The 25032-nt window shown below is 37.5% G+C and overlaps 1 protein-coding gene across 1 annotated transcript in view; it reads right to left on the minus strand.

Moving 5' to 3' along the window:
* The window catches only part of chrna11 (cholinergic receptor, nicotinic, alpha 11), a 64381-nt gene that overhangs the window by 17021 nt on the left and 22328 nt on the right, over window positions 1–25032 (minus strand). The window contains exons 6-7 of the mRNA XM_036567176.1: window positions 13206–13373; window positions 7795–7989 (exon numbers count right to left, since the gene is read on the minus strand). Coding sequence (XP_036423069.1) covers window positions 7795–7989; window positions 13206–13373 — 363 coding nt within the window. The remainder of the gene's footprint in view (window positions 1–7794; window positions 7990–13205; window positions 13374–25032) is intronic.

The raw sequence follows: 25032 nt of genomic DNA on the forward strand, positions 1-25032 counted from the left end.
TTTTATTTTACTTAATTCTCTTCCCGTTTCTCACTTTTCCTGACCGTGTCTTTGTTTCTTTGTATACTGAAAGTGTTTGAGGAAGGGCCAGCCTGCTGCTACACCTCCACCCACTCTTCTCCACCCACTCGATTATTTCCATTCCCTCACTATTAGCAGTGATATGTTATTTCATAGCAACTGCTGTGAGGTCAGACAAGCTTTACAGAATGTTTGGAAAATATCCCATTCAACTTAATAAGCATACAGCTCTGCTTTTGTCCAAATACCTACACTTAGAATTAGTTATTAATTTCAGAGGATGGGTGTCCAGCAGTGACACTGAGGTGTTTAAAACCTCCAGCAGCACTGCTGTGTCTGATGCACTCAGACCAGCCCAACACACACTTACACACCACCACCACGTCAGTGTTACTGCAGTGCTGAAAATGATCCACCACCCAAATAGTACCTGCTCTGTGAGGATCCATGGGTCCATCCTGACCACTGAAGAACAGGGTAAAAGGGGGCTAACAAAGTATGCAGAGAAACAGATGGACTACAGTCTGTAATTGTAGAACTACAAAGTGCACCTATATAGTAAGTGGAGCTGATAAAATGGACAATGAGTGTAGAAACAAGGAGGTGCTCATAATGTTATACCTGATCGGTGTACGTAGTTATACAGGTTTCTAGAACAAGAACAAGTTCGTATAACTGCTTTTGGCCATCTTTGCATATTGCCATAGTAACCACATCTGCTAATTTTGACAGTAATCAGACAGATATTTCTTGAGATTTGCCCTGAAGATTGATTTTGTACCATGTACAAACAATGTTACAATGTTACAAGAAAGTCTTCTAAAATAAACAACAAGATACAGTCGTCTGCAAAAGTGTGAACATCCTGGTCAAGCGACGTTTTGTTGATTTTCTTAGTGAAATTAAGTACACAGGCAATATTTTAGCTTTTCTTTTTCCTCTACAATATGTTAACTTCAGCAAATAAACAGTAATTGTGTATTAAATGTGCAGAAGTGTGTTCTCTGTAGAGGATGTGTACATAATTCCACTAACACTGTTAGAAATAAAGGTTACAGGTACATGCAGGTACGTTTTTCGTTTATCCAGTTACAAACAATGTAAATGTTCCCCCATAGGTACAACAGTGATTTCAAGGTCCAATTGTGTACCTTAAATAGGTTTTCTCAGGTGAAAAGTACATATTTGTATGTTTTCATAACCTAATGTTTTAAAACAGAATAACAAAATAAAAAGTCTGGAGACGAGACGGGGTGTGTGGAGTCAGTACAACTTAGAAAATATAATTGAAATAGATTATGGTACAATTATGTTCCCTGACTAAAGGTACTGAGATGTAACCTTAAGGGTATAATGCTAGTGTCAAGAGGGGTACTGCCCCAGTGACAGTTTCAGACCTTTTTTTCTGAGAGTGTAGACAATGAATAAATGTCATTGGACTGGGCGCCCAAACTTTTGCATCTCCCAAGTAAATTCAAAGCAGCATTTTTTGAAACGTTTTATGCACAGACTAATCAAAAACATGCTATAGGTGTCTGATATTTGCAGTTTTACTTTGTGTTCAAATCATATTTATTCTGGTAAACATACTTTCATCTATTCAGGTTGGAAAGCAAAATTCAAGCAAAATACAACTAGACTGAATTTCGTTCATTTTGCCTCGATTTACAGACTTATTAGTAACTGTTACATTTAGACACTTATACCTCTTTTCCACTAACAAAGTGCTGGTGCTTGTGCCAGAGCTGGTGCTGGTTCCACGTTTTCATTGGTTTGAGAGCCAAACCATTACATATCTGGCTGTGGGCATTCCCTTGTACTGAAACAGAAGTAGACTCCTTTTTAAGCCTTTTCAGTTTGTTCATAATTTGCTGTGATATTCTGCTGAATCTGGCTTTAAGCATCTCCTCCTATTTCTATGTACACCTTAGCTTTCCTTTGAGAGCTTTCCAGCTTGTCTTGTATTTCTTGTGAAGACCAAATCTCAAGTAATGCATTGGTTTTTTCTGCAGACCACTGATGATTCATTTCACTGCTGCTTTCACTGTTTTCGTTCATCATTGTTCTGTTTTTTTGGAAAATGGTGGTGTCATCAACTTTACATGGTGATGGCAGTGCCACGCCCTACTGCCACTTGCGTCACAGTTTCCTTGGTTCCAGACCAGCAAAACTTTGGGGTTGAAATGGCACTGATTTTGCTGGCCGAGACCCAGTGTGTTCGCAGTGGAAAAGCACATCACAGTTCAAAATCTTGGCACCAAAAGAGCTATCAGTCCATTACAGTTAACTCTGTTATGCTATGGGGTAAGTTGTAAAGTTTGCACTCCTGCCTCTTTCAGCTGAATTGTTCATAAACGGCAGGTGCTACAGAAAAAGTGAGATTTGTAGGTCGCTTGTATAAAAAACGGAATCTTGCTGAAATATATTTAAATGTATTCAGCAAAAACAAAAATGTGTTGTGCCCTACTCAACCCTACTTTAAAAAATCGAAACTTTTGTTTATCATGCTAAATACCACCAGCAGGAGAAAGCTGCCTGCTCTGACAGCAGTAAGCCTAGGCCTGTTTTACATGGACTGCCTCTGTGTGACAGCGATGCAGCAGCATGACTGCTACAGCTTGCACATGTTGGCCATTCACACATAGCCTGCAGCGTTTGTACTGCCAAGGAGTACGGCAAGTTTTTCCACAGATGTTTTTCCAAATGAATAAATATTCAATTCAGTAACTTTGCTTAATAAAAGATCCTTCATAAAAGAGTGTGTTGGATATATTTACACTCAGCTTTCAGGCTTTTTGATTGGGCAATCATATCAAGCTTTTAGACCTACCGGAAAGTTTTTTTATTCAGACTTTGATGCATTTTTGCTGGTTTTTATAGGTTACTATACAGCATAAGAGTGAGTATGGAGTCTCTGCCTCAGTGTTTATTTCTAGATGTAGCACCGCTTCAGTGGGAGGATTAGAGTGAAAACAGTTTTGAAGTTTATGGTATCCTGATGAAGTTCATGAAGAACCAATAAATCTAATATGCTGTTGGTCCCCTGCAAAAGTTTGGGTGCACCTGGTTAAATGGCATGTTTTGCTGATTTTCCTAGTGATAAGTGAACACATCCTCTACAGACAACAGACTTCAGCACATTTTAATGCACAATTCCTGTTTATTTGCTTAATTTAACATATTGGGAAAAAAACAATAAAAATGTGGATTGTGTAAAACTTATGGCACATTTTTAGTTTTTTATGTTTTATTTTTTCCCATATGTTAAACTCAGCAAATAAACAGAAATTGTGCACTAAAAATATAAAAATGAGGAATCTGAGAAAAGTACACTTAAATATACTATTTATCTGTTTAACTGTTCAGAAAAACCACTTCTATTAGAATAATATTCATACAATAAGTGATTTTAGGTGTGTTAATGTTTTCACTTAACCCTTTTCCAACCTCTCCTCATGGTAGACCAGTATTAAGTGTATTTATCATCCAATATCTGGCTTGGCCAGTCAGTTTGAATATATATTGAATATATATACATCCTCACACACACATGTATATATCTATATGTCTGTGTGAGTGTGTGTGTGGGATGGTGGAATAACTGCTGGAACAGGCTTTAATGGAGCTGCACAGTGCGGCTGCAGTGGCACCAAAATGAATCATGCAGTAGATCACAATCGTTGGACAGATGCCACAAAAGTTCTGAAAGGCATTGTTCACAGAGGACAGAACATTGCTGTGGGGGTGATCAAAAGGGCAGCTAAAGCTGGAGAAGAGCTGTCCCTATCTCAGGCTAAGTGTCAGTCCTAATTTGACTGAGACAGACATGTTGAGCCCTGTGTTTGTTGTGGGGAGCTTGGAGGGTATGCAGACGACCTTAGTTGACTCAGATTGCACAGCATATGATGTAGAGGCTGTTAAACAGGATCATTGGAGTTAATGCTCATGTCAGTTCTGATCCCAACTTTTATTCCAAACTGTCTTTTTGTCTACTAAAGGAAGCAGTCTTTCACTGTTTTGTAAAGGCTCGCTCATATATATGTTGATTTCTCTATTTATAGATATGGCAAGATAATTACCACCTGTGTGTTTAGCTTTAGTTTTCCGTGCAGCAGAAAGAAATCTGTCACTGAATTGATTTCATTTTGTGGCATGCAGAAAAGTCAATATGCTACAGTAGGAGGTAGATGCTGGCGAAGGGCCAGTATTATAATGAGTACTGTTTTTGAGCAAGGAGAACAGATTCTACAGCTGAGCAAGAGACTTGATTAGTTTGAGAGGGTCTGTATGCGGAACACTTTCTTAATGACACTAATATACAAAACAGTACCAGTCGAAGGTTGGATCAAGTCTGATTGTATGTTTCATAATCTTAAAGATAATTTGATGTAAAGCAGTGCCCAGGCCCTGTACCGGTCATCTACCACCTTGGACAATTTAGCTCCAACACACCTGACTGTAATGTTAATGACCTCCTGAAGGCCTTGACTGTATGAGGTGTGTTATATTAGTGTTGGAACTGAACTTTCAACAGAAGTGCATCACCAGGACTAGATTTGGGCCCCATAATCTAGACCTTAAACAGCTCCTTAAACTCAACATGTATTGGAAATCATAGTGCATTTGTATTCCATACCATAAAATTTTTAGACAATACAGCACGAGAAGAGAATGTGTTATCATGAATAACATCACAATTGTGTTGAGCTACAGCACTCGCATTTGGCTTGTGCCAGCAACCAAATCACAAGTCATGATGTTATTCATGAGAACACACTCTGTATTGCTTATCTACAACAGTTCTGCCCAAAAAAGAAAAAATATAATCAAAGAAGCGCCGAACATTTTATCAGATGTGTTTTAAAACTGGTAATTCCTTCTGTCAAAAAAGCAGTGGCCTTTTGCGATACGGACAATATCAGGTTCAGCTCAGTTTTTACAATATTCACCACATTAACCTGAATGACATTCTATAACAGCATTTCACAGCCCATCTTGTTTTGCAGAATTTGTTTTCTGTTCATTTCTGTCTAATTCCAGGTTGTTTAGCTGTTCACGGGTCACAGTTCAAGAATGAAAAACTTCCTATAATTCCAAAAATAGGAAACAACAGGTTCTTAATTTGAGGTAAGACTGCCTCTTCATCAGAATCTGACCAAATGGCCCACCCCTCAAATATTGTTTAATAGAATTCTTTATTGTGTCCATTGTCTGTTTACTGTATGTGCAAAAGTGCAAACTAACAATGGTCATCAGTAGCATAAAGCACATTGTTACTTCCAAGCTAAACAAAACAGCATGGACCAGCACAGCATGCTGGACAGCAAGAATGGAAGGTATTATGCTGCTTTTTTTACAGGGTTGTAAAAGGTTGTTAAATGACTTCATAGTGCACAGCACTTGCTCGTCCTTCACTGAGACAACAGAGTATGCAGATTACTATAATTACAGGACTCTAACTGTAATGAATGGTGTGCTGATTACTGCACTTAACTTCAGGTATAATATAATATGTGTATATTATATAATATGTGTATGTATTTTACTATTATTACTGTCTAATAATTATAATATATTTTAATATATTTATTTCACATTCTTCTTTGTATTTATTAATATGATTTTTGCTATTTCATTGAGTATTTTTATTTTTATTATTATTATTATGATTATTATTATTATAACAAGATTTCCATTCACCTCTCATGCTGTGTATAAAGCCAACTTATTCAAGACTGTTGGAAAAGCACTGTGGCTTCTCATTAAGCTTCTTGAGAGAATGGGAAAGATGAGGTTATTTTGAAGAATATAAAAACGTTTTGATCCCTAAAGCACTCTTCTGGTTACTGCATAAAGTGGACCGTCTGCGACCGTCTTCTTCATTTACTCATTTTAAGACATACTGTTGAGTAACCACCGTTAATTATTTGGTAATGACCTCTAGGTAAGTTATGTAGTTGAGAGTGAACAAATATTGCCTAAACAAAACTCTAAATATAAAACATCACACTAAAACAGAGCATTTCATCTGTATAATTTTGTATTCTGATAAACATTGTTAGACATTGTTAAGATCTGAAGCCGAAAGTCTCTAACAAATGTTTTTCATATACAACATTAAGCTTGCGTTGGGCTGGTTTTCAAATAAGTATTTTTTTTTATGCACACTCTGAAAACTGTTTTGAAGTTTTAACTTAAAAAGGGTATGTGTGTCAGTTTGAGGAGTGGGTGAATGCGACCATGAATGAAACCATGGATGATGAGAACTACAAGATTCAGGGCTGGTTAAAAAATATTCAGGCTATAAAGGACTAAGCCTTTCCTGAATGTTCCTTTTTCATACAGAAGTATGATTGCACCACCTGTTTAAGCTGTTTTTTGGACATTTAATGATGGTCTTAGTCTTATATCAATTTCAGATATAAGTATAAGCATATATGTATAATTAAACAATTAAACAAAGCATCCAAAGATTTTAGATATACAGTACTGCGTCAAAGTCAGACCCCCTCCCTACCACAGTTTACTTATTTCCAGTCAAAACAGTGCATGCTATATACTTTTTATCTTCAGCAAAATATATATTTGAATAAACATTATACAGCATTTAGTGTCCACCCTTTACCTTTATTGCAAAGTTTTTCCAAGTTCAGCCTTAGACGTTGGTTGCATTCTCTGCTTCTCATGATCAAATAATCTCAAACATATTCAGTGATGTTGAGGTCTGGACTCTAGAGTGATCTGTCCATTGTCCTGAGAACACCAGCAGCTTCTCTGTTTGATTTGCAAGTTTTCATCTTTTTTGTCTATTACCTTTTCTCAGTAATGGCTTCTTAACAGCTACACATCCTTTTCATAGTGTTCAGTTGTCTTCTCACAGCAGAAGGATGGACAGAAACACCTGTGGACTGAGAGTGGAGCTTGCTTTTCTCCTCTCTCTCAAAGATAAAAGCTAAGTACTGTTTATCTGATGGTCTAGCGTTGTTTGATTTGTTAATCATTTTTTGAACTAATTTATTTCACTAAAAAAGGAATAACCTGAATAATTGTAATTTAAACTGGAAAATAAATCAATGAAGGGTGGTTTCTGGCTTTTGCACAGTACTGTAAATCTCTCTAATACTGGGGCTCTTTTCAGCATCACTTCTTTGAAAGCATGTGCCATTTTTGGCACTGTTAGAGCTCAGGATTATGCTACATCTGTTTACCAGCAGTATAAGCAATTAAATGGTGTCATATGTATGAAAAAATAATGTTAAGTGTGGAACAGACTGGTTCAAAATTCCAAAAAGGCAAATGCAAAAATGCACAAAAGTATGTATTAAATTTCAATCCATAAAAAGAGAACAAAGTTCTTTGCATATACAGAATATATAGAGTAACTAATTCTAAGCCATATCTATTCATTATTTCTATTTTTAACTTTTTTTGACTGACATTATGAAAAGTTAAAAGTTAATGCAACATCATGATTTCATTTTTATATCAAAGTTATGTTTTTGCACTCATTTTCCTTTGATGTCCCTCTTGCAAGTGGATTATTTTGTATCTAATTTTCTCAGAAATATCTCCTGAAAAATGAACGCCTTGTACTTAATGGGTGTTTTGACTGGAAATTAAATAAATGAAGGGGGGTCCCTGACTTTTGCACAGTACAGTAGTTCTGATTTGTTTTGGTCACTGCATAAAGTGGACCTTTATAAATATCACAGCATCAAACATGTCATAGAGCAAAGCACTGTTAGAATTCTAAACCTCTCTTCTTTCTCTTACCCAGTGAGATTTTTTCGCCAGAATCAGCAGGCAGCAGGAAGATAAGCAGGGTCATAGAGGAGAGGAGCACGCAGGGAATGAGGAGGTTCAGGGCGTAGTAAAGCGTTCGTCTGCGGATGGTCACCACGAACGTCACGTCTGGGTACGGCTCTTTACAGCAGTCATAGAAAATCTCGTTCCTTGAGCCAGGCACACCTGAAGATAAGGAGCAGAGAAAAGCTGCTGAAACATCAACTTGACATTCATGGCAAGATGTTGTAGCTGTGGTTACTAGCAAGGACAATGTCACTGAATTCATAACAAACAAGATCAAAAGAAAAAGAGGTCACATTTACATTTCAGGGGGTGGTTTGAAATGCATCACAGCTGATCAAATGTACCGGTATCTTCATGCCCAATATGTAATCTTCAAACTTCCCAAGTAAAACTACATTGTTAGTAAAAATTAACTGTGAACAAAACTACTGCTCCTTTAAACCGTTAGCATCATAACAAATGGAGTCAGTTCCTTCATTTAGTTCTTGTATAATACATGACTGCATGGAACACAGTCTTGGCATGGCATCATCTCAAGAGATTCCAGAAGAGAATTTGGCAGATTTGCATGTAAGGCGAGAAAAGCAGCACAGATGCTAATCGGATTTGTATCTGTCTTATGAAGAATTATGTGGCCAGTAGAGGTTTAGAGAAGAGGTTAGAGAAGTCAGATTCTGAATTCTCTGCAGTCAAACTGGCTGAAAGCTGGTTTTTGGCTGATTTTCATTAGGCTTTTTTTTAAGCTCACACAGTGTGTATTCAATGAAACATAGTAGCACTTTCCACTACTTTCTGTTAGCAAAGGCTGCAACATTAAAGAAACTGGTCTTTAATAGGCCAGACTGGCATTTCTATTCTTATGTCTACACGTCCATTCGCAAATTTGCATTGCCACATCCTATTCATTCCATGGAGAGGTCTACTGGATCCACATGATGCATGACAGGTGCAGAGCACAGCAAAATCTGCCTCTAAAAAGTTCAGAAAATTTCAACTTAATGCAAAGAAGCCCATCCTCTGCATTGCATTTAGCCAATTGGGCAAGGGTAGACTAGTCTTCATCACAAATGGCACAAATAAACCATCCTCCGAAGGCAGAGAGGGGACTTCTTCTTTTTTCCATGATGGTTCACCATGAAGAAAAGTCCTGGATTTATAAATACTTGCTGACAGTGAAAATATGAAGGAAAGACGTTTGACTGGATGTAATTTACATAGTTTACACAGCAGGAAGGTAAAATTAGAATCATACAGAGCAATATGGTAGAAGAACAGCCAGAACATTTAGAATGTAGTGGCCAGGAAAGACCCAGAAATCTTACTGGGGTGGCACACGGCTAAGAAAAAAAAGAGCTTTGGCTGACTGTCTCAGTTTCCATAACTAGAGTGGCCATGCTTCATTCCAGGAAGGCACTGGCCACCCCTTGGCTGCGCCTCTGTGCTAAGGTTACTTGCTAGTAGCTCGTGTGGATGACTGATGAATTCTGAAAATTATAATAGCACATAAGGAATGATATTTTTCTCTCACTGTAAGCTTCTATGTAACATTAAAACAATTAAAAAACAGCAAAAAGCCTATGAGACTGTTCTGCTGTCCCAGATATGTTCCATACGGTTCCTTCATTTCACTAACAGAAACAATATAGAAATGCCCACCAATGTCAAGCAGAAGGATGCAGCGCAGCGGAATACGGTGAGTCTGAGTGTAGCAGAAGCATTCAAATACAGCATGAGTGCCTCATGTTATTTTTCTCACAGAATGGCGGAAAAATTATTTGATTACATGTTTGGAGCAAAAATCTGCAGATTACATTCTTGGTATTTCCATTGTATACCCATAAAGGTCAAGTATGAAGCCAGGCATACACTGTGTGATTTTAGAAATCTTGTTCTTTGGTGAGAACTCACACTGCACAATTGAATAGCACAGCATGTACAGCCAAAACCTATGATTTGGTCAAACTGTCCAAAACTGATATGCTACAACGTGGGTGCTCACACTGCACATAAACACAACCCCTACAGACAGCTCTGCCTACGGACAATTTCGATTTCAAGCTGTTTTATTCAAAACAATTAAAAATATTGAGAAAGCTACAGCAGTTTTTCTAACTTGTGCCACAATGTGCATTGAAACCAAAGCCATAAAACTGCTGTATTAACTAACTATATCTTACAATTCATCAAACAGAGCTAAGATGGCAAATATTGATTTGTAATGTTGTTATCTATAAAATTATAAGTGTAAATAGGCTTATAGAGTACTATTAAATTTGTATGTGAAACTGATTTTATAATTGTGAGACTCTACTGGAAACAAGACAGGTTTGCCTCACAGTGGAAGCCTAGATTGCTTCCAGAGTAGTCGTCTATATACCCACAGAGTTCTGCCTTAGTGTTGCTCCATGGATGGTCTTAAATTGTTCACGTCCCCTCAGACCTCTCAGCTTAACAGGCGCACCATTGATCTTGACTCTTTTCTATAGCCAGAAGTAGAACTACACCCTGAGGTATTTTCCATGGCCCTGTGAGCCGAATCCTCAACAACTGCTAATTTCTCAAGCGTATCATGGTGGAAGGAGGCTAAAAAGGGGGGGACTAAAGGGAAAATAGGATTTTTAACATTTAGCTAAGAAGTGAGGGCAGGAAAAGAGGTGAAAGCAGCAAAGGAACTGAAGGCTCAGTGAGGGATGACAATAACAGAAGGCAGCTGGCTTGTCAAATGAAAGCATAGAAAAGAACTGAAGAATGATACAACAAAAGGATTAGCACAGTGTTTCCCAACATATGTCCCTGAGACCCACCTGCGCCACAAAGTTTCATGTTTTGATAATTTGATAACAAGCTAATGATGCGCCTCAAGTGCAGATGGGCCTCCAGGATGGGCTTTAGGAAACACTGGATTAGCAGATGAGAAGAGAGACAGAGATGTGCAGTATTTGAGTTTTTTCCTCATCGACTTCCACTTAGCCTCTTAATTCAATTGAACATAATCAAATTGGCCCCTGGCAGATCAGATACAGCAGGAATGATTGTGGGCTTAAATGTAATGGGGTGGATCAGATGGTTTTATGTGCTGTATGGAAGAAGCCTTTGCTTTGCAGGAGCATCCTCTATTCTCAGCGGAGCCTCAGTCAGGTGTCATACTCGATGCGTTTGTGCTTACTCCAGTGGAAACGGCTCACGACATTTGTGCTTACTCCAGGGGGAACGGCTTGTGGCACATTCATTCTTTTGATCAGGTCCCACTAAACCTGCTTAAATACATTATTAATAAAATAACAATGAGCTGAGTCAAACAACATAAGTGCTGGGGACTGTAAAAGTCTCTAACACCCACACACAAACATATCTGGGTCAATTAATGTCTCAGGATATCATGAACCATAAGCACATGCCTCAGGCAAAACTGAGCTGAGAATATTTCAGACAAATTGCAAACACAAAAAAATATTTAACATATTTTGCATGCAGCTTAGTCTCGATTGCTGCTTTCATTAGTTCTGCACTGAATCAGTACAGCGTTACAGTAAAACTGTGTGAAGCAAGACTGATTGGTTGAGCAGACTCTGCACTGGGAAAGCAAGACATGATTCACAGTAATAAAACCAAAGCGCTGTATTTTTGCAACATGTCTAGTTGACAGTGTTGCCTGGAAATTAAAGCTTGATAGATGTATTGTTATAGGTAGATGTTGGTGATGGTTTTATTTATTACTATATTGGCAAATATATTACATATAATCACAGCTAATTAACTGTCATTGTGGCATTCCTGCAACATCCTAGACTACCTAATAATATCAGTAATAATAACAGTTGGGCAACTTGGGAGCCCCGAGCAAAGTCACCCCCTGAATAAGGGGCCAATAACCAACAATTTTCTTGTATTTTATTTTCTTTCCCTCTGGGTTTACATAGCAAAATCAGTTTATTCACTTTACATGACCATTTTCCAAACTCTTTATCCCTTAGAATTAAACAGCCAGTTTTTGTTACTGTGCTTTTAAGACTGATACATGTAAATGACCTCAATTCTGATTGGCTGTCCAGTATTGTGCCTAATTTAAAAAAAATCAGTCTGTACTGAAACACTCCTTATAACTTCAGTGTGAATGGGCGGAGCTAAACTGCTGTAGGCTGAATAAGTGGATGTATATAAATGTGTTGGTTTTCGTGACATCACGAAAACAACCAAAACAGACTATCTGTGCAGTTTAGTTACCTTATGTAGACTGTATGGACTGAAGAGTGAATGCTACGTTTTGAAACTTTAACAAGGTTTATACACCTGATACCTTAGATATTGTTTTACAATAGGTTTGAGAAGGTTTTGGCCTAAAACATATATTTATTTAACTCAGTCATGGCAGAGGGATACATATATGTTGTGGTGAGGCCCAATTGTGTCCAAAAATTCTTGTCACTAGTCATTTTTGATCGTGAATGAAATGACTGTATTTGTGTTGTAGACATTGCCACCCAAGGTTCGTATCACCACCACTGTAAAGACATCTGAGTCATCAAGTTTCTCTAAAATGAAGCATTTCAGATCAAACCACCATGACTATTTTTATCAATGTCAATTGATGTTCATGTTTTCATGTTTTACATCAATTGTAGAGAATTTGTCTTTAATGATATCACTGCAATACAGGCTGAACAAGTGAATAAAAACACCATCATGGTCAGAATAACAAAAAGTGTAAAATGTATCCTAACATTTATGAAGACAACTAACAAAAAATAAGACACAATTAACAGAAACCAAAACCACAAAGAATTCTGGGTTTGTTTGATTTTCAGAAGTGTGATCACTGAGAACTGACAAGCATATCTGTCAGTAAAGTACTATTTAACTAAAAATTTTGGAGTATAAAATATAAATACATATTTTATCAGAGTATATCAGGACCAAGGTTCACTTTTAAAAGAGATTTTTTTAATCTCATTGTGACTATGCTGGTTAAATAAATGTAAAAATAAAAATCAAGTCCAAAATCTTATGTAAATGTGTATAAATGTAAAACTATTGACTGACAGTATGTTATTTAAATTGGTAACTTCTTGAAATCAGTATTGGCCACAAAGTTTTCGTACCAGCTTGGCCCAAGTACTGCAAATCAAAAGTCTTTAAGCCGTCAGAGCTAAAATCTCAAATGAGCTGAGATAATAACTTTCCAATCAAGTAAACAGCTCAACAACTGAGTAAACATGGATTTTATGTTGAGACATTGTTCAATGAGTTGTTTCATCGTTGAGGTGTATTGATCTCCAATTTCCACCAGTGAGTGCAACCATAACATGTCTCTGAGCCTGCCTCTAGACGGAACATTTTGTATTCAGTGATAAAAAGCATTCTCCATCTCCACTCACCCACGAGGTCCCACTCTCCATTGGGCATGTAGCCGGAGATATCGGCCTCACTCATCTGGAGGTCCAGCAGCCAACCGTCAAACGTCCACGAGCCGAATTTCAGCTCACACTTCTGGATGTCGAAGGGAAACCAGCGGACGTCCACATTACAGGTGCTCATGAAGATACCTAAAAATGATTATAAAATAGGTGAGACATGGACTAATATTTAACCCTTTGAATCCTATGTTTTTCATTTAGTTATTCATTTTAAGACTTCTAATTCAGTAACCACCATGAATTTGGTAAATACTAGTATGTATGTTATGTAATTGAGAGTGAGGAACTATTGTAGCAATGCAGACATGTGATTAGCCATCATCAAACGTCTTTGAAACTAGGCCAGGTGTGACTATATACGATGGATCACAGTCTTCTGAAGCCCCAGGGCACAAGGGTCTTTGGAGGCCAAAAATCAAAGCCCCTCAGGGTGCTTAGAGAAGGCCTAACTTAAAAATACAAGTCTGTAACTTTAGTTCTTTTTTTAATTCAATAGAAGCATGCTTGTATTTAAACTGCAAGTATTTCAGTACTGCTCTTGTTTCATTGTTAAGTTCTGCATGGAAACAAATGGGTTACATTTTTCAAACGCCCACTGCAAAATTATCTCTCCAAATCTGCGGTTTGGTTCAGACTTCAATTTTTGAGCCATGGTTCAGTTCATACCTCATTTTTTTCTTCTGTTTTGTTTGTTTTAGGGGGGGTGGGTGGCAAATGAGGAAGAAACAGGGAATAAATTCTGGGTTTTATTAAATCACCAACAATTTGGAACACTAAAGAGAAGAACATGGTATACAGCTTGCCATAACTTCAAACAGAATAATAATTGAATGATTTAAATGTGTTATAGTGTTAACTGTGAAATGAAAAATGAGTTTTGTTACATTAGCAATGTAATGAGAGCTCAACAAGCTGCACTAGCAGCAGTGGCAATGGGTTGGGGTTTGGGGTGAGGGGGGGGATCACGGTTCCATCTTCCGGAACCATGACATGACCATGGATGACTGTATTGTGGTGACCTTTCCTACTGGTTAGAACTTCAAGAGCTGAAGAGAAGTGCTAATGCATTAAATTACCTATCAGCATAATTATAAAGTGATAGAAGAATCAACCAATCAAATGTTGAGTTCCAATACACAGGACCAATTTTGTGAGTAAAAATGTCACTCTAGGCCTTGTGAAAGTCCCAGATACATCACTGACAGTGAATGTGAGCTGCAGCCTAATGAATGAGTTGTTAGAAACGGAAAACAGCGGCAGCATCTTTATACCAGAACTCACTAATATGTCTGACACAAGCTTCATGGAATGTCTTTTAGAAGCTTAAAATCTCTGTGTTTAATCTAGAACGGCTGAAGAAATGTTTAAGTGAATCGCTGTTTGCTTAGTACTAAAAACTACTGAAACCCCATAGGGACACAAGTAGAAATTAAGTAAAGAAGTGTTTTTTCCACATGTTTTTACATGTATGGCTGAAACCTGAAATTAAACATTGATCAAGCCGGACTTCTTTTTGAGCCTGTGCGTATGACATTCATATGTGGCCCAAAAAACACGGACCCCAAATGTTAGCATGTTTTCTTATGAACTGCAGCTTAAAGTGCACTATATGGCCAAAAGTATGTGGACACTCCTACTAATTATTGAGTTCAGGTATTTCAGCCACACTTATTGCTAAGAGGAGTATAAAATCAAGCACACAACCATGCAATCTCCATAAACAGACTGGATTGTACTGAAGAGCTCAGTGACTTTAAACATGGCACTGTCATAGCACCTTCGCCACAAATCAGTTGTGAAATTTCCTCCTGCTAGCTCTGCCCCAGGAATGTGCTATTGTATGCACTATTATTGTGAAATGAAGGTGTCTAGGAGCAACAACAGCTCAGCCACAAAGTGGTAGACTGCGCCAGCCATGAGTTTCCATTTTAGACTATTATGTGCTTCCAACTGCGTGGCAACAGTTTGCAGAACGCCCTTTCCTGTTTCAGCATGACTGTGCCCCTGTGCACAAAGCGAGGTCCATAAAGACATGGTTTGAAGAGTTTGGTGTAGAGGAACTCCAGTGGCCTGCATAGAACGCTGACCTCAACCCCACTGAACACCTTTGGGATGAATTGGAATGCTGATTGTGAGCCAGGACTTCTATGTCAGTGCCAGACCTCACAAATGCTCTTTTGGCTAAAAGGATAAAATTTCCACAGACAGTCCAAAATCTTGTCGAAAGTCTTCTCGTAAGAATCGAGGCTGTTACAGCCACAACTCTGGGCAGAGGGGGCAACTCTCTATTAATGCCCACGGTTTTGGAATGGAATGTCCAATAAGCTCATACAAGTGTGATAATCAAGTGTCCACATTTTTAGCCATATAGTGTGTCTCTCTTAAACATTTGTTTTATTAAAAAAGCTTTCAAGAAGCTGACTCAGTGTTTGCATATGAGCAATTCATTACAATGTGAAGTGAATCCAACCAAGTGCTCCCACAAAGTGCAAGTCATTTTGAGCTCAAAGAAATAAAGTACAACTCTTTCCATCACACCACCACCAGAGCACAGAGAACGTGACCCTCAGATGAGAAAGTGAGCTTTATGGGTTACTCACACACTGTCACACACACATGATGACTTAATCAAATAGATGACTAAAGCCAACAACCCAGCTCAATAAGGCACTGTGACTAAATATCAAACACGGCCGACAAACAACACTCAAGTTTCATTTTAAAGGTTTCATAAGGATCATTGCTGTTTTGATGATTAACAACAAGCTTTTAAGACTCGCAGCAGTTTCACTGATTAAAAAACTCTTAATCATCAAAAAGCTGAAACAGCATCCCGGTATAAAGGAAAACAAACCAGCACTGAAGAGAGGAGGCATTCTGAGGCCACCACACAGCCCTGACATTTCAAGTTGAACAGGATTAGCAAAGAATCAATTTACAGCTGAAACATTAGTTTCTGCAGAAATGCAAAGAGTATTCAATCAAACACAAATACAAGGATTTCCACTGATATTTCAAATTTTCTGCATAATTATATCATTAACATAAACAAAGTCATTCAGAGTGGTTTGGTGTGAAATGTTCCGTTCTAGAGAAACTTACCGAGTTGTACACAGTGGTGGTGATAGGAACCAGACGTCTGAAGAGTTTGATGTCTTCACAGGAACTTATTATGTGAAATAGTTAGAATATGCTGCCTGATGCCTGATATACTGTTTTGTCTGAAAGTTTTGAGATATTTGTATTTAAAAAACATAAAGAACTTAATTGCAGAGAGGTACATGAAGGGCATTATAAGACAAAACAGCACGGGTAGGTTCACTAGTTATTTTGGATAGCAATTAAAATGGCTCTTATTGCATTGTAAACATCAAGACCTCTGGTTCCTGTAAAGACAATGAACCACAATTAAACCACCAGAATGACTGTGTTACATTTCTACAACTGATGTATGCAGAATTCCCATTTCAATGTCCAAATAATTTTCACTAATTTTCTCCAACTTTTTCATTTTCTCATGCAGTTCCTCATAAAAGAATGTATCTGAAAGCAGATGTCCACTTGTGTGAAGCGCAGATTCCCTCTGAAAATGCTAGCGTGAAATGCTACGACTTTCAAGAAGCCCTTCTTCTCGTATTCATGCTGACCTCCATCAGTCAGATTCATTTCCACTCAATTCCACTGAAAAAGTGTATCAGATCCAGATGTCTTCATGGAGGCTAAGATAGCTGGACTAATATCTACTTCACCAGCTTTCCTTTCACCTCCTTGCTGGCTGGCCAACAGAGAGGAAAGACAGGAAATGAAAATGTCTCTGAATGAGAAACCATACAATCTACATATCGCTTATGCTAAATAAGCTGTAATATGAAATAAGATCTTGTATACAGGTGCTCTTTTCTGAAATGACCACACTTTTCTGTTTCTTTGCGCCAGCGGCATGAAAACCAATGTCGTCGGGGAAACATCCATCTATGTGTTTAGGTGTTTGTGGCGAAATGAGAGCATTCTCTAAATGACCAGAGATAATAGGCTACTGCGTGGCCAGCAGCAGCAGGAATTTCACTACCTTTCATGTCAATAAATAGAACAGAACCTGAACATCTTTTCAGCGTATTTACTCATAAAAGAAAACTGTCCAGCTGGATCAACAGAAAGCTATCATTCAGACATGTGCGCTGAGGAGATTACAACTCACAGATACATTGAGATCCTTACAGAAATGCAGCTTTTCATCTGACACTACAAAGAAAACTGTCCAGGCTGCCTGTCAACACTGAATGCAGCACGTACGTCATGTTTTTATGTGCTATTCTATGGTGTTTCCTCAAAATATGCTACACCTAATGTGTCTTTGAAAAAAAGGTTTGTTTTTTTTAAGAATGTTTCTTTGAATAATTTTGACGGCCTTATATTATGAGATCTTATTATTTTAAGATAGAAAGTTATCATTATGAGACAGAAAGTCATAAGTTTTATTGTGACTAAGTAGCTCTTAAGTATAACACATGGCTTCTATAGAATATGTCGAGGGGAAAAAAGTCCTAATTCTGGATGACAGTTTCTCACAATAGTGAATTGTATAGTAAAGTATTGGCTATTCTTACAAATCAGGGAAAATAGAACTGTTTGCTTTTCATCTAAGAAGCCAAAATGCATAAATTACCATTTGATCTTTGTATCTTCATGCACGATCACAGGACTAGAATGGGCACACAAATCATTTCTGTCAATTCTTCACTAAAACCTTTGATTCAAAGTCTCAGACGTCTAGAGACATTATCATTTTGTTATATATAAGCATTATGTAATTATAGAAATGTAATTATGCAAATGTGTAAATATATACATAGCTAGTAAGGTAATAACTGAAATTTTATTTGATTTCCATTCAGTGTGAACAGGTTAAAATCTGTAAATCCATCTTTTTTCCATTTGTTTTGATGTTAAACCATGGCAATAATGTAAAGGATTGTTTTTCTTTCTGCATAAGAATAACTTTTAATCAAATTCAAATCATCATAAATCTTGCAAGCACAAATGTGACACAAGCTGCGTTCCAAAGCCTAGGCTGCGGCATTGGTAGTGAGGGGCCTTGGTAGGACTGTCCTATGAAGACTCCTCCTTAGTAGCCTATTGGTCACACAAATGGAAAAGTCTAACGAGGCTGTGTGGTGACGTCACCAGAGCAGCGCGAAACTCGTGAGGGAACTGGTGAGAGAAAATGGAGTCTGTTGCCTTGTGTTTGTTGCTTATTTATTTCTTAACGAAAATAGAGATGTTCTTATGTAGTACAATAAACTACGTGTACCCAAATACTTCTAAATAAAATACGATATATGGACGAATGCTTTAATCAGTCATTTTACACTTTATAAGGTAACGAAGACAAATTCAAGTACGTGAACAACTTACATTTTAATACATGCTCCAATGGCTCAGTTTTCCACCATTTTCGTGGTGCTGCTTTTTATTTCCTTCATGTCGTCAGAGAACTGTTAGTAACCACAGGCTTGGAAGGATACATCTGTTGTGTCCTTGAAATCATTCTGAAAACACTCTGTAGGCTGTATTTCTAGGCTGTATACAAAGGGTCCTTCACTTTGGAACAGCCTACTATGACAGAGTGGCTGAGAATGCAGCCTATTTGGGCTGCAGCCGAGGCTTTGGAATGCAGTGTCTGAAAGTTTAGAATCTACACTTCTTTTCAAGTGCAATAAGAAATAATTAATTCCTTAATATCCCTGGTTTATCACATCCTAGGGTCTATTATCCTGTAAGTACATGGACTGCAATGTGAACTGGCTGAGTTATTAGGTTATAGAAGTATGAAATAGAAGTGTGGACCTGCTGGCAGCTTCTGGACATTTAAAACATTAAACATAAAGTAAGAAGAGGTGTTTCAAGTTGTATACGGCATGGGACACCCTAGGAGGGTTAATGTGCCCCTTACTTTAAAAAACATTCCAGGAAGACTGGAGTTCATGACTCACTGATTGATTCAAGTTAGTGATTGAATGACTGAGTCAGTGACTGAATGACTGGCGGAGTCGTATGGGATAATGTATGTGTGTAATCTCACAAAATTACCCCAGATAGCCTGGATTGAACCGTCACAGCCGGGACATTCACTTTTGAGAGATCTTTACATTATTTTTTTTTTAAATCCAGGGGTACATGCAGGGTGTTGTAAGACAAAATAGTCCCTTATTTTTTCTCTCTTTCTTTTCAACATTATATATGAGAACTCAGAAGACATGTGTAGCTTCACTGGAGATTTTGTATAGTTAATAAAATGGCTATATCTTTGCTGTAGACATGGTGATGCCTGGTTCCTATCACCACCACTGTAAAAAAAAAAACTGTAAGTTTCTCTGCAATGAACCATCTCACATCAAACTACTCTGACTGACCTTGTTTACATCTCAGTGTTTGAATTATGCAGAATTATGCGGTTTTTTTTAAAAAAAAAATCCTCTTTAAGATGTTAAATGTAGAGCCCACTTCACTCATTTCTCCCTACTCATGTTGTGTTTAGATCTGTTTCAGTGGTATAGCAGGCTGGGAGTGTTGGACTGAGGGCTGTCAATCAAGTGCGCTCATTAGAATATAAGAATAACGCTCAACAGCAGTTATGGATAGTTATAGATTTGCCTAATCTTTGTTTTTTAAACCATGCTTTATTATACTTGCATACTTTGCTGAAAGTTTAATATACTGCTCAATTTCAATACCATACAAGTTTAAGTTTCCTGCAACTTTAAGATTAAAATTAGTCCAAACAAACAACAAAAACTTCCTCAGTGTCAGATAGAACAATTAGGATGGTAAAGTGGGCTCATTTATCTTAGCTAAATACTGGCCCACAAAACAGCACTGCCTTTTGAGAGGCAATTTAAGATATTTAATTTTCCATTTCCTTCTAATTAGGCCTTCAACAAAAATGTAGATTACAGTAGTCCTGTTTTAAACTTAATGATAAAGCTGTGAGGTTAATTTGAACAGGACTACTATTACTGAAACCAATCTGGGTTTGATAAATAATAGAAAGTAATTCGCTCCAGAATTATTACTTAGCAGACTCGTAAACTAAACACACTGCAGATTTGCCACAGATCTTGTCAGTAATCAGTCAAATTACAGCACCTTAGTAAAACTAATCCAGTTCAACTGAGTAGATCTCTTAGATCCATGGACACAGGACAACTAGTAGAGCCTATAGTCCAAACTGAACATGGAGAAGCAACATTTAGCTGCTGCACAGAACTGGAACTAACTGCCAGAAGATCTTTGTAACAAATGTAGTGATTTTAAAATCAAAATTAACTCACTCACATTCCAGGATTATTACATCGTATTTATTCAGTAACTACAGAGACTTCAGTGCAAACTGGCTCAGCTATTCTTAGGTTACAGAAGTGTATAATAAAACTTGCTGGTGGGCCCTGACCATTTAAAGGGTTAAAAACATATTGAGCTCAAGACATGCACTTTATTCTTTCTGCAATTTATCTTTATTTAGCTCACTTTAAGAGCACTTAAGCAGTTTGTTTTTAATTTCCTTTTTTGTATCATATTTTGCTTTTAGGCCCTCAGTGCGTCTTTTCCATTATCTGTTCTATTTCTTTAAGCTACTGCACTCCATCTTTTTAGCACTTTATTTTTATTGTTTTTCACTCTTAAGCACTTTGTCTTTATTTTTCCTTTTGGAAACTCCTTTTTGCCTTTGTATATATAATATACTATATAAATAAACTTGTCCTGTCCAGTCTCAAAGTTGGAGACCGTAGCCCACCAAGCCCTCGTTCCACAGTTCAGAAAAACAAAAAAGAAGTCCCCTCACTTTGCGCAGACAATAAAATATGTTTCCAGGCCAGCTCTTTCTCACTATGGTTTCCTTCCAACCAGCGCAGTCCCCAAACAGGCCTGGACAGCTCCAGAAGGCTCCTGAATAATTCACCCCTGTGTTGAACCTCTGATCCCTTCTTTGGCATACAACACTGACAGCCCCTCTCATCTCTGCTCCATATTAAAGGTTAAATATGCTCCAAACTCTTCACAAATCACAGTTCAGAATAAGAGGAACATTGATCGCAACCATCGAACAACATGATAATATTGATCTTGTTCTGCTTTCTGAGCTTTGGATTTGATTGATGTGGATCAAACTGGCTCAACAAAATATTTTTTTGCCTTTGTTTCATCTGTATGTTTATTTTGTTGTTTTTCCCCCTGCATTGTTAGATTGTTTTTTGTGCTGAAAGCCTCATTGGCTCTATTTCCCATGCTGAAAGAAGAGAATACTATTGCTGAAGGTAAATGTTAGCCAAGCCATTGCCTCCTTTCACAGAACGGCGTACGTACTCTCGCCACAGTTTTTGTGATTGCTCCGAGGGAAATGAACTGTGAATATCACATTTCCTCAAGTCCCCATCTGAAGATAGCAAAACACTAGCGCTCAGATTGAAATCTCACCAACATCTGTATGATATGCCTTCAGATTGCTCTGCATCATTATGTTCCCTCACAGGGGCGTAGCAAGGAAGCCACCCACCCTCTTTAAAAAGTCTATATAAAGTCTATACTCATACACCACCATTTGAAATCAATGTTTTCAATGATATAAACCAGTTTGCTTGCAAATAAATGTATAGAATGATTCATGAAAATAATGTCCAGAATTCAACATTAAGATCTAATCTAAAGGCAAAAAATATTAACAGTTCGTTACAGTATATTATTTACCATTTAATAACTTCTCTGCTCACAGAATTCCTGAAATATTGACAAAAACATCTAAAATACCTTTTAGGAAATAGTCTGCAATGTTTGAAACCACACTGTATATTTATTATTGCGTATATAATATTAAAAACTGTTAATACAGCAACTGATTTGAAACTTTTGCACTGCAGATTTAAGGCAGCAAAATCACAGCAAATAAATTATATAGTTTTCAATTCCATCCACTATCTCTATATTCATGATAGCACACTGTAAGTAAAAACGAAAGATATTCAGTACTACTGTACATCAAAACTGCCCTTATAAAGGGTTTATGAATGGTTTATAACTAGTTTTATTACTTATGTTATAAACACCTAAAAATAAAAAAAAACATTATTACACATATAAAAAGGCAACAGTGAGATGCTATATGTGATTAATATGAATATGTGATGAAGCTGACAAGTTTAATGCTGACTGATGGAGAAGAAGTATGATCAGTAACCAGCAAGAGCTCATGTTTAACAGTCTAGATCAGGAGCATCCAAAGTCTGGCCCCTGGGCTATAGACAGATTTTAATTGGTCAGCAGCTTCAGACTTTGAATGCATTATACATGGCCCACCAGCTAATGTGCTGCAATTTTTGATTTCTTGATGATGACAACTGTAATGTAAACTGAAACCATGCCGTGTTAACAAAGTTAGCTGAAATTTGAGAGCTTTCTTACAGACCAGTAAATTAATTTATTGACTGACATTTAGTCATGACTACAGCCAAAACGTGCAGTTGACAGTGAGATTTCAAGAGAGATGGGAATCAGAAAGCTTCTTCATCAAGAGTCATAGCAAATGCATGCGTCTCATAAGTCGAGAGACTGTAATGAATTTAACATCAAACATCAAAATGAATTTAACATCAAAAATCATCATGAAACAAAGCATGTGTCTTATAATAAACATTCAGAACCAGAGGGCAGAGAAATTAAAGCACCTGGATGCTACCTTGGCCTCACAGCAGCAACTTATTATCAGAGAAAGCTTTTATCAGAAGTTCAATAAATATAAATAAAATGCCCTTCTTATTTGCATGAAATAATAATTTATGTGTTATAATAATGTGCTTATGACCTAATTAATAAACTTTTTTAAACAATTCATAAACCCTTATAAGGGTTGCCTTATTGTAAAGTGGTAGCAGATATTCTGCTACTATTGTTTATGATAGTCTTGAGAATGGCCTCTTTTTCACTGTAGGGCAGAGTGGTCCTCATCACAGTAACTGTTCTAGTGGCATTTCCACATGCATACAGTTTGCCATGGAACGCTTACAAACCGTGCTCAGCACAGTTTTCTCAACACAGTTTGCTAACTGTGCTCAGGGCCACAGAACTGTTTAGTGGGACAATGCAATGGTGTAGTTATTCATTAACCGATGCTACATTTACATCAGTATTGGGCCTTGCTGAAAGTGAAAAACAATTAAATAAGTTCAGTTCCCTCACACAGTGATCAAATAAATCAAAGCTTACATGATTCATGATCCATTCAATAAATGTCAAACTATTAATCTAGCAACATCTGCTAAATGTTAAACAGCACTTCTTTCTATGAGACAGGAGCTGGTTAAATTAGCTTAGTAGCATGCTACTAGCTGTTCTCACTACTGAGGAGGCTCAATTCTGAATAACAGAAGCTTTACTGACATAACTTTATATGATACTGACTTAAACCTTAGGAGGCGAGCGACTGGTGTTGGAGGGACATAAAGCCATGTATGCATCTGTAGCCTCCTAGCTAGGCTAATGCTAACCGGGTCCTCTAGCCTAGTTAACTTATCTAGTGGCCTACAGATTCAAACACCACAGTACAGGTTTGATTCCGTCTGCTTTGCTGTTACAAGTGTAGACAATAAAAACTCTTCTGTCATGTTTTAAGCTGTAGCTTGCTGGGCTAGGATATCACTAGTGTAACATTAGTTAGCAAGCTAAAAGTTCCACCCACCGCAGTACAGTTCCAGCTAACTGATGCTCAAATAACACCCATTTAGAGCAGAGGTCTCAAACTGAACCATTAAAAGGGCCATATTAAAAATGAAAACGTTTTTTTTTTTTTAAATAACATTTTGCTATGACCTGTACTGGCTGTTGTTTATTCAAAATATGCCAAAATTGCGACAGCAAAATATAGGCACTTGTAGAAAATCTTGAAATATTACATGAATATGTGGAGGTTGAAGTGCAGCTCATGATGAAACAGGCTAATATTAATAGAGATTAAAATAATTTCGCATGTTTGACATATGGGGACTATAACATCACAAAATCGAGTGACTGGAGCGTGACAGCCGGAATAAAACGTGTTCTTTACCACTGAGCCTGTTAGCCATTGCTGAGCCACTCATGTGTAGTTTTCAGTATTTGCTGGCACTAACTTAGCAGCACGGAGAACAGCAGAGGGAAAAAGAAACCGTACTCAGTTTCACAAGTCTGCAACAACACAGAGTGGCACAGTATGGCCCTTTGATCCATTTGACTGTAAAGTGGAAATAAGACCATTGCAAACAATAAAATACCAAGCGGAGGCGTGTGCTAATGTCCTCTGAGTCTGACGCCAAACTAATAGTAGCTGTGTTAAGCACTCCTGGATTAACACCTAACTATAAATCTCCACTTAGGTGTTTAGCTTCTTGTGATGAACTGCGCCATTTCTTCATCTCATTTTGACCATAATATGAAACCCAAATTCAGAGGGACATTTAATAATAATTAATTGCTCAATTTTATTGCATCTTTTTCACACTCAGGGTCCCTTTCCTATTACAACTGAGAGGGAAAAAGGTGAAAGAGAGTAGGAAAAAACATGAACATTTTGAGAGAGAAAGTATGTTTAAAAAATGAATCTTCAGTGGGAGAAAGAAGAAGCGATGGAGATCTTGATGGATGCCACTTTAAATAAAGTCTGGGGGGCACAGTGCTCAATGCTCTTCCCCCCATTGATGTCAGTCTGGACATAGGAACCAGCAGTAGACCAGGGGTGGATCTCAAACTCTCAAACTAATGA

Source organism: Colossoma macropomum, unplaced genomic scaffold (genome assembly GCF_904425465.1).
Source record: "Colossoma macropomum unplaced genomic scaffold, Colossoma_macropomum, whole genome shotgun sequence".
NCBI classification, from domain to species: domain Eukaryota; kingdom Metazoa; phylum Chordata; class Actinopteri; order Characiformes; family Serrasalmidae; genus Colossoma; species Colossoma macropomum.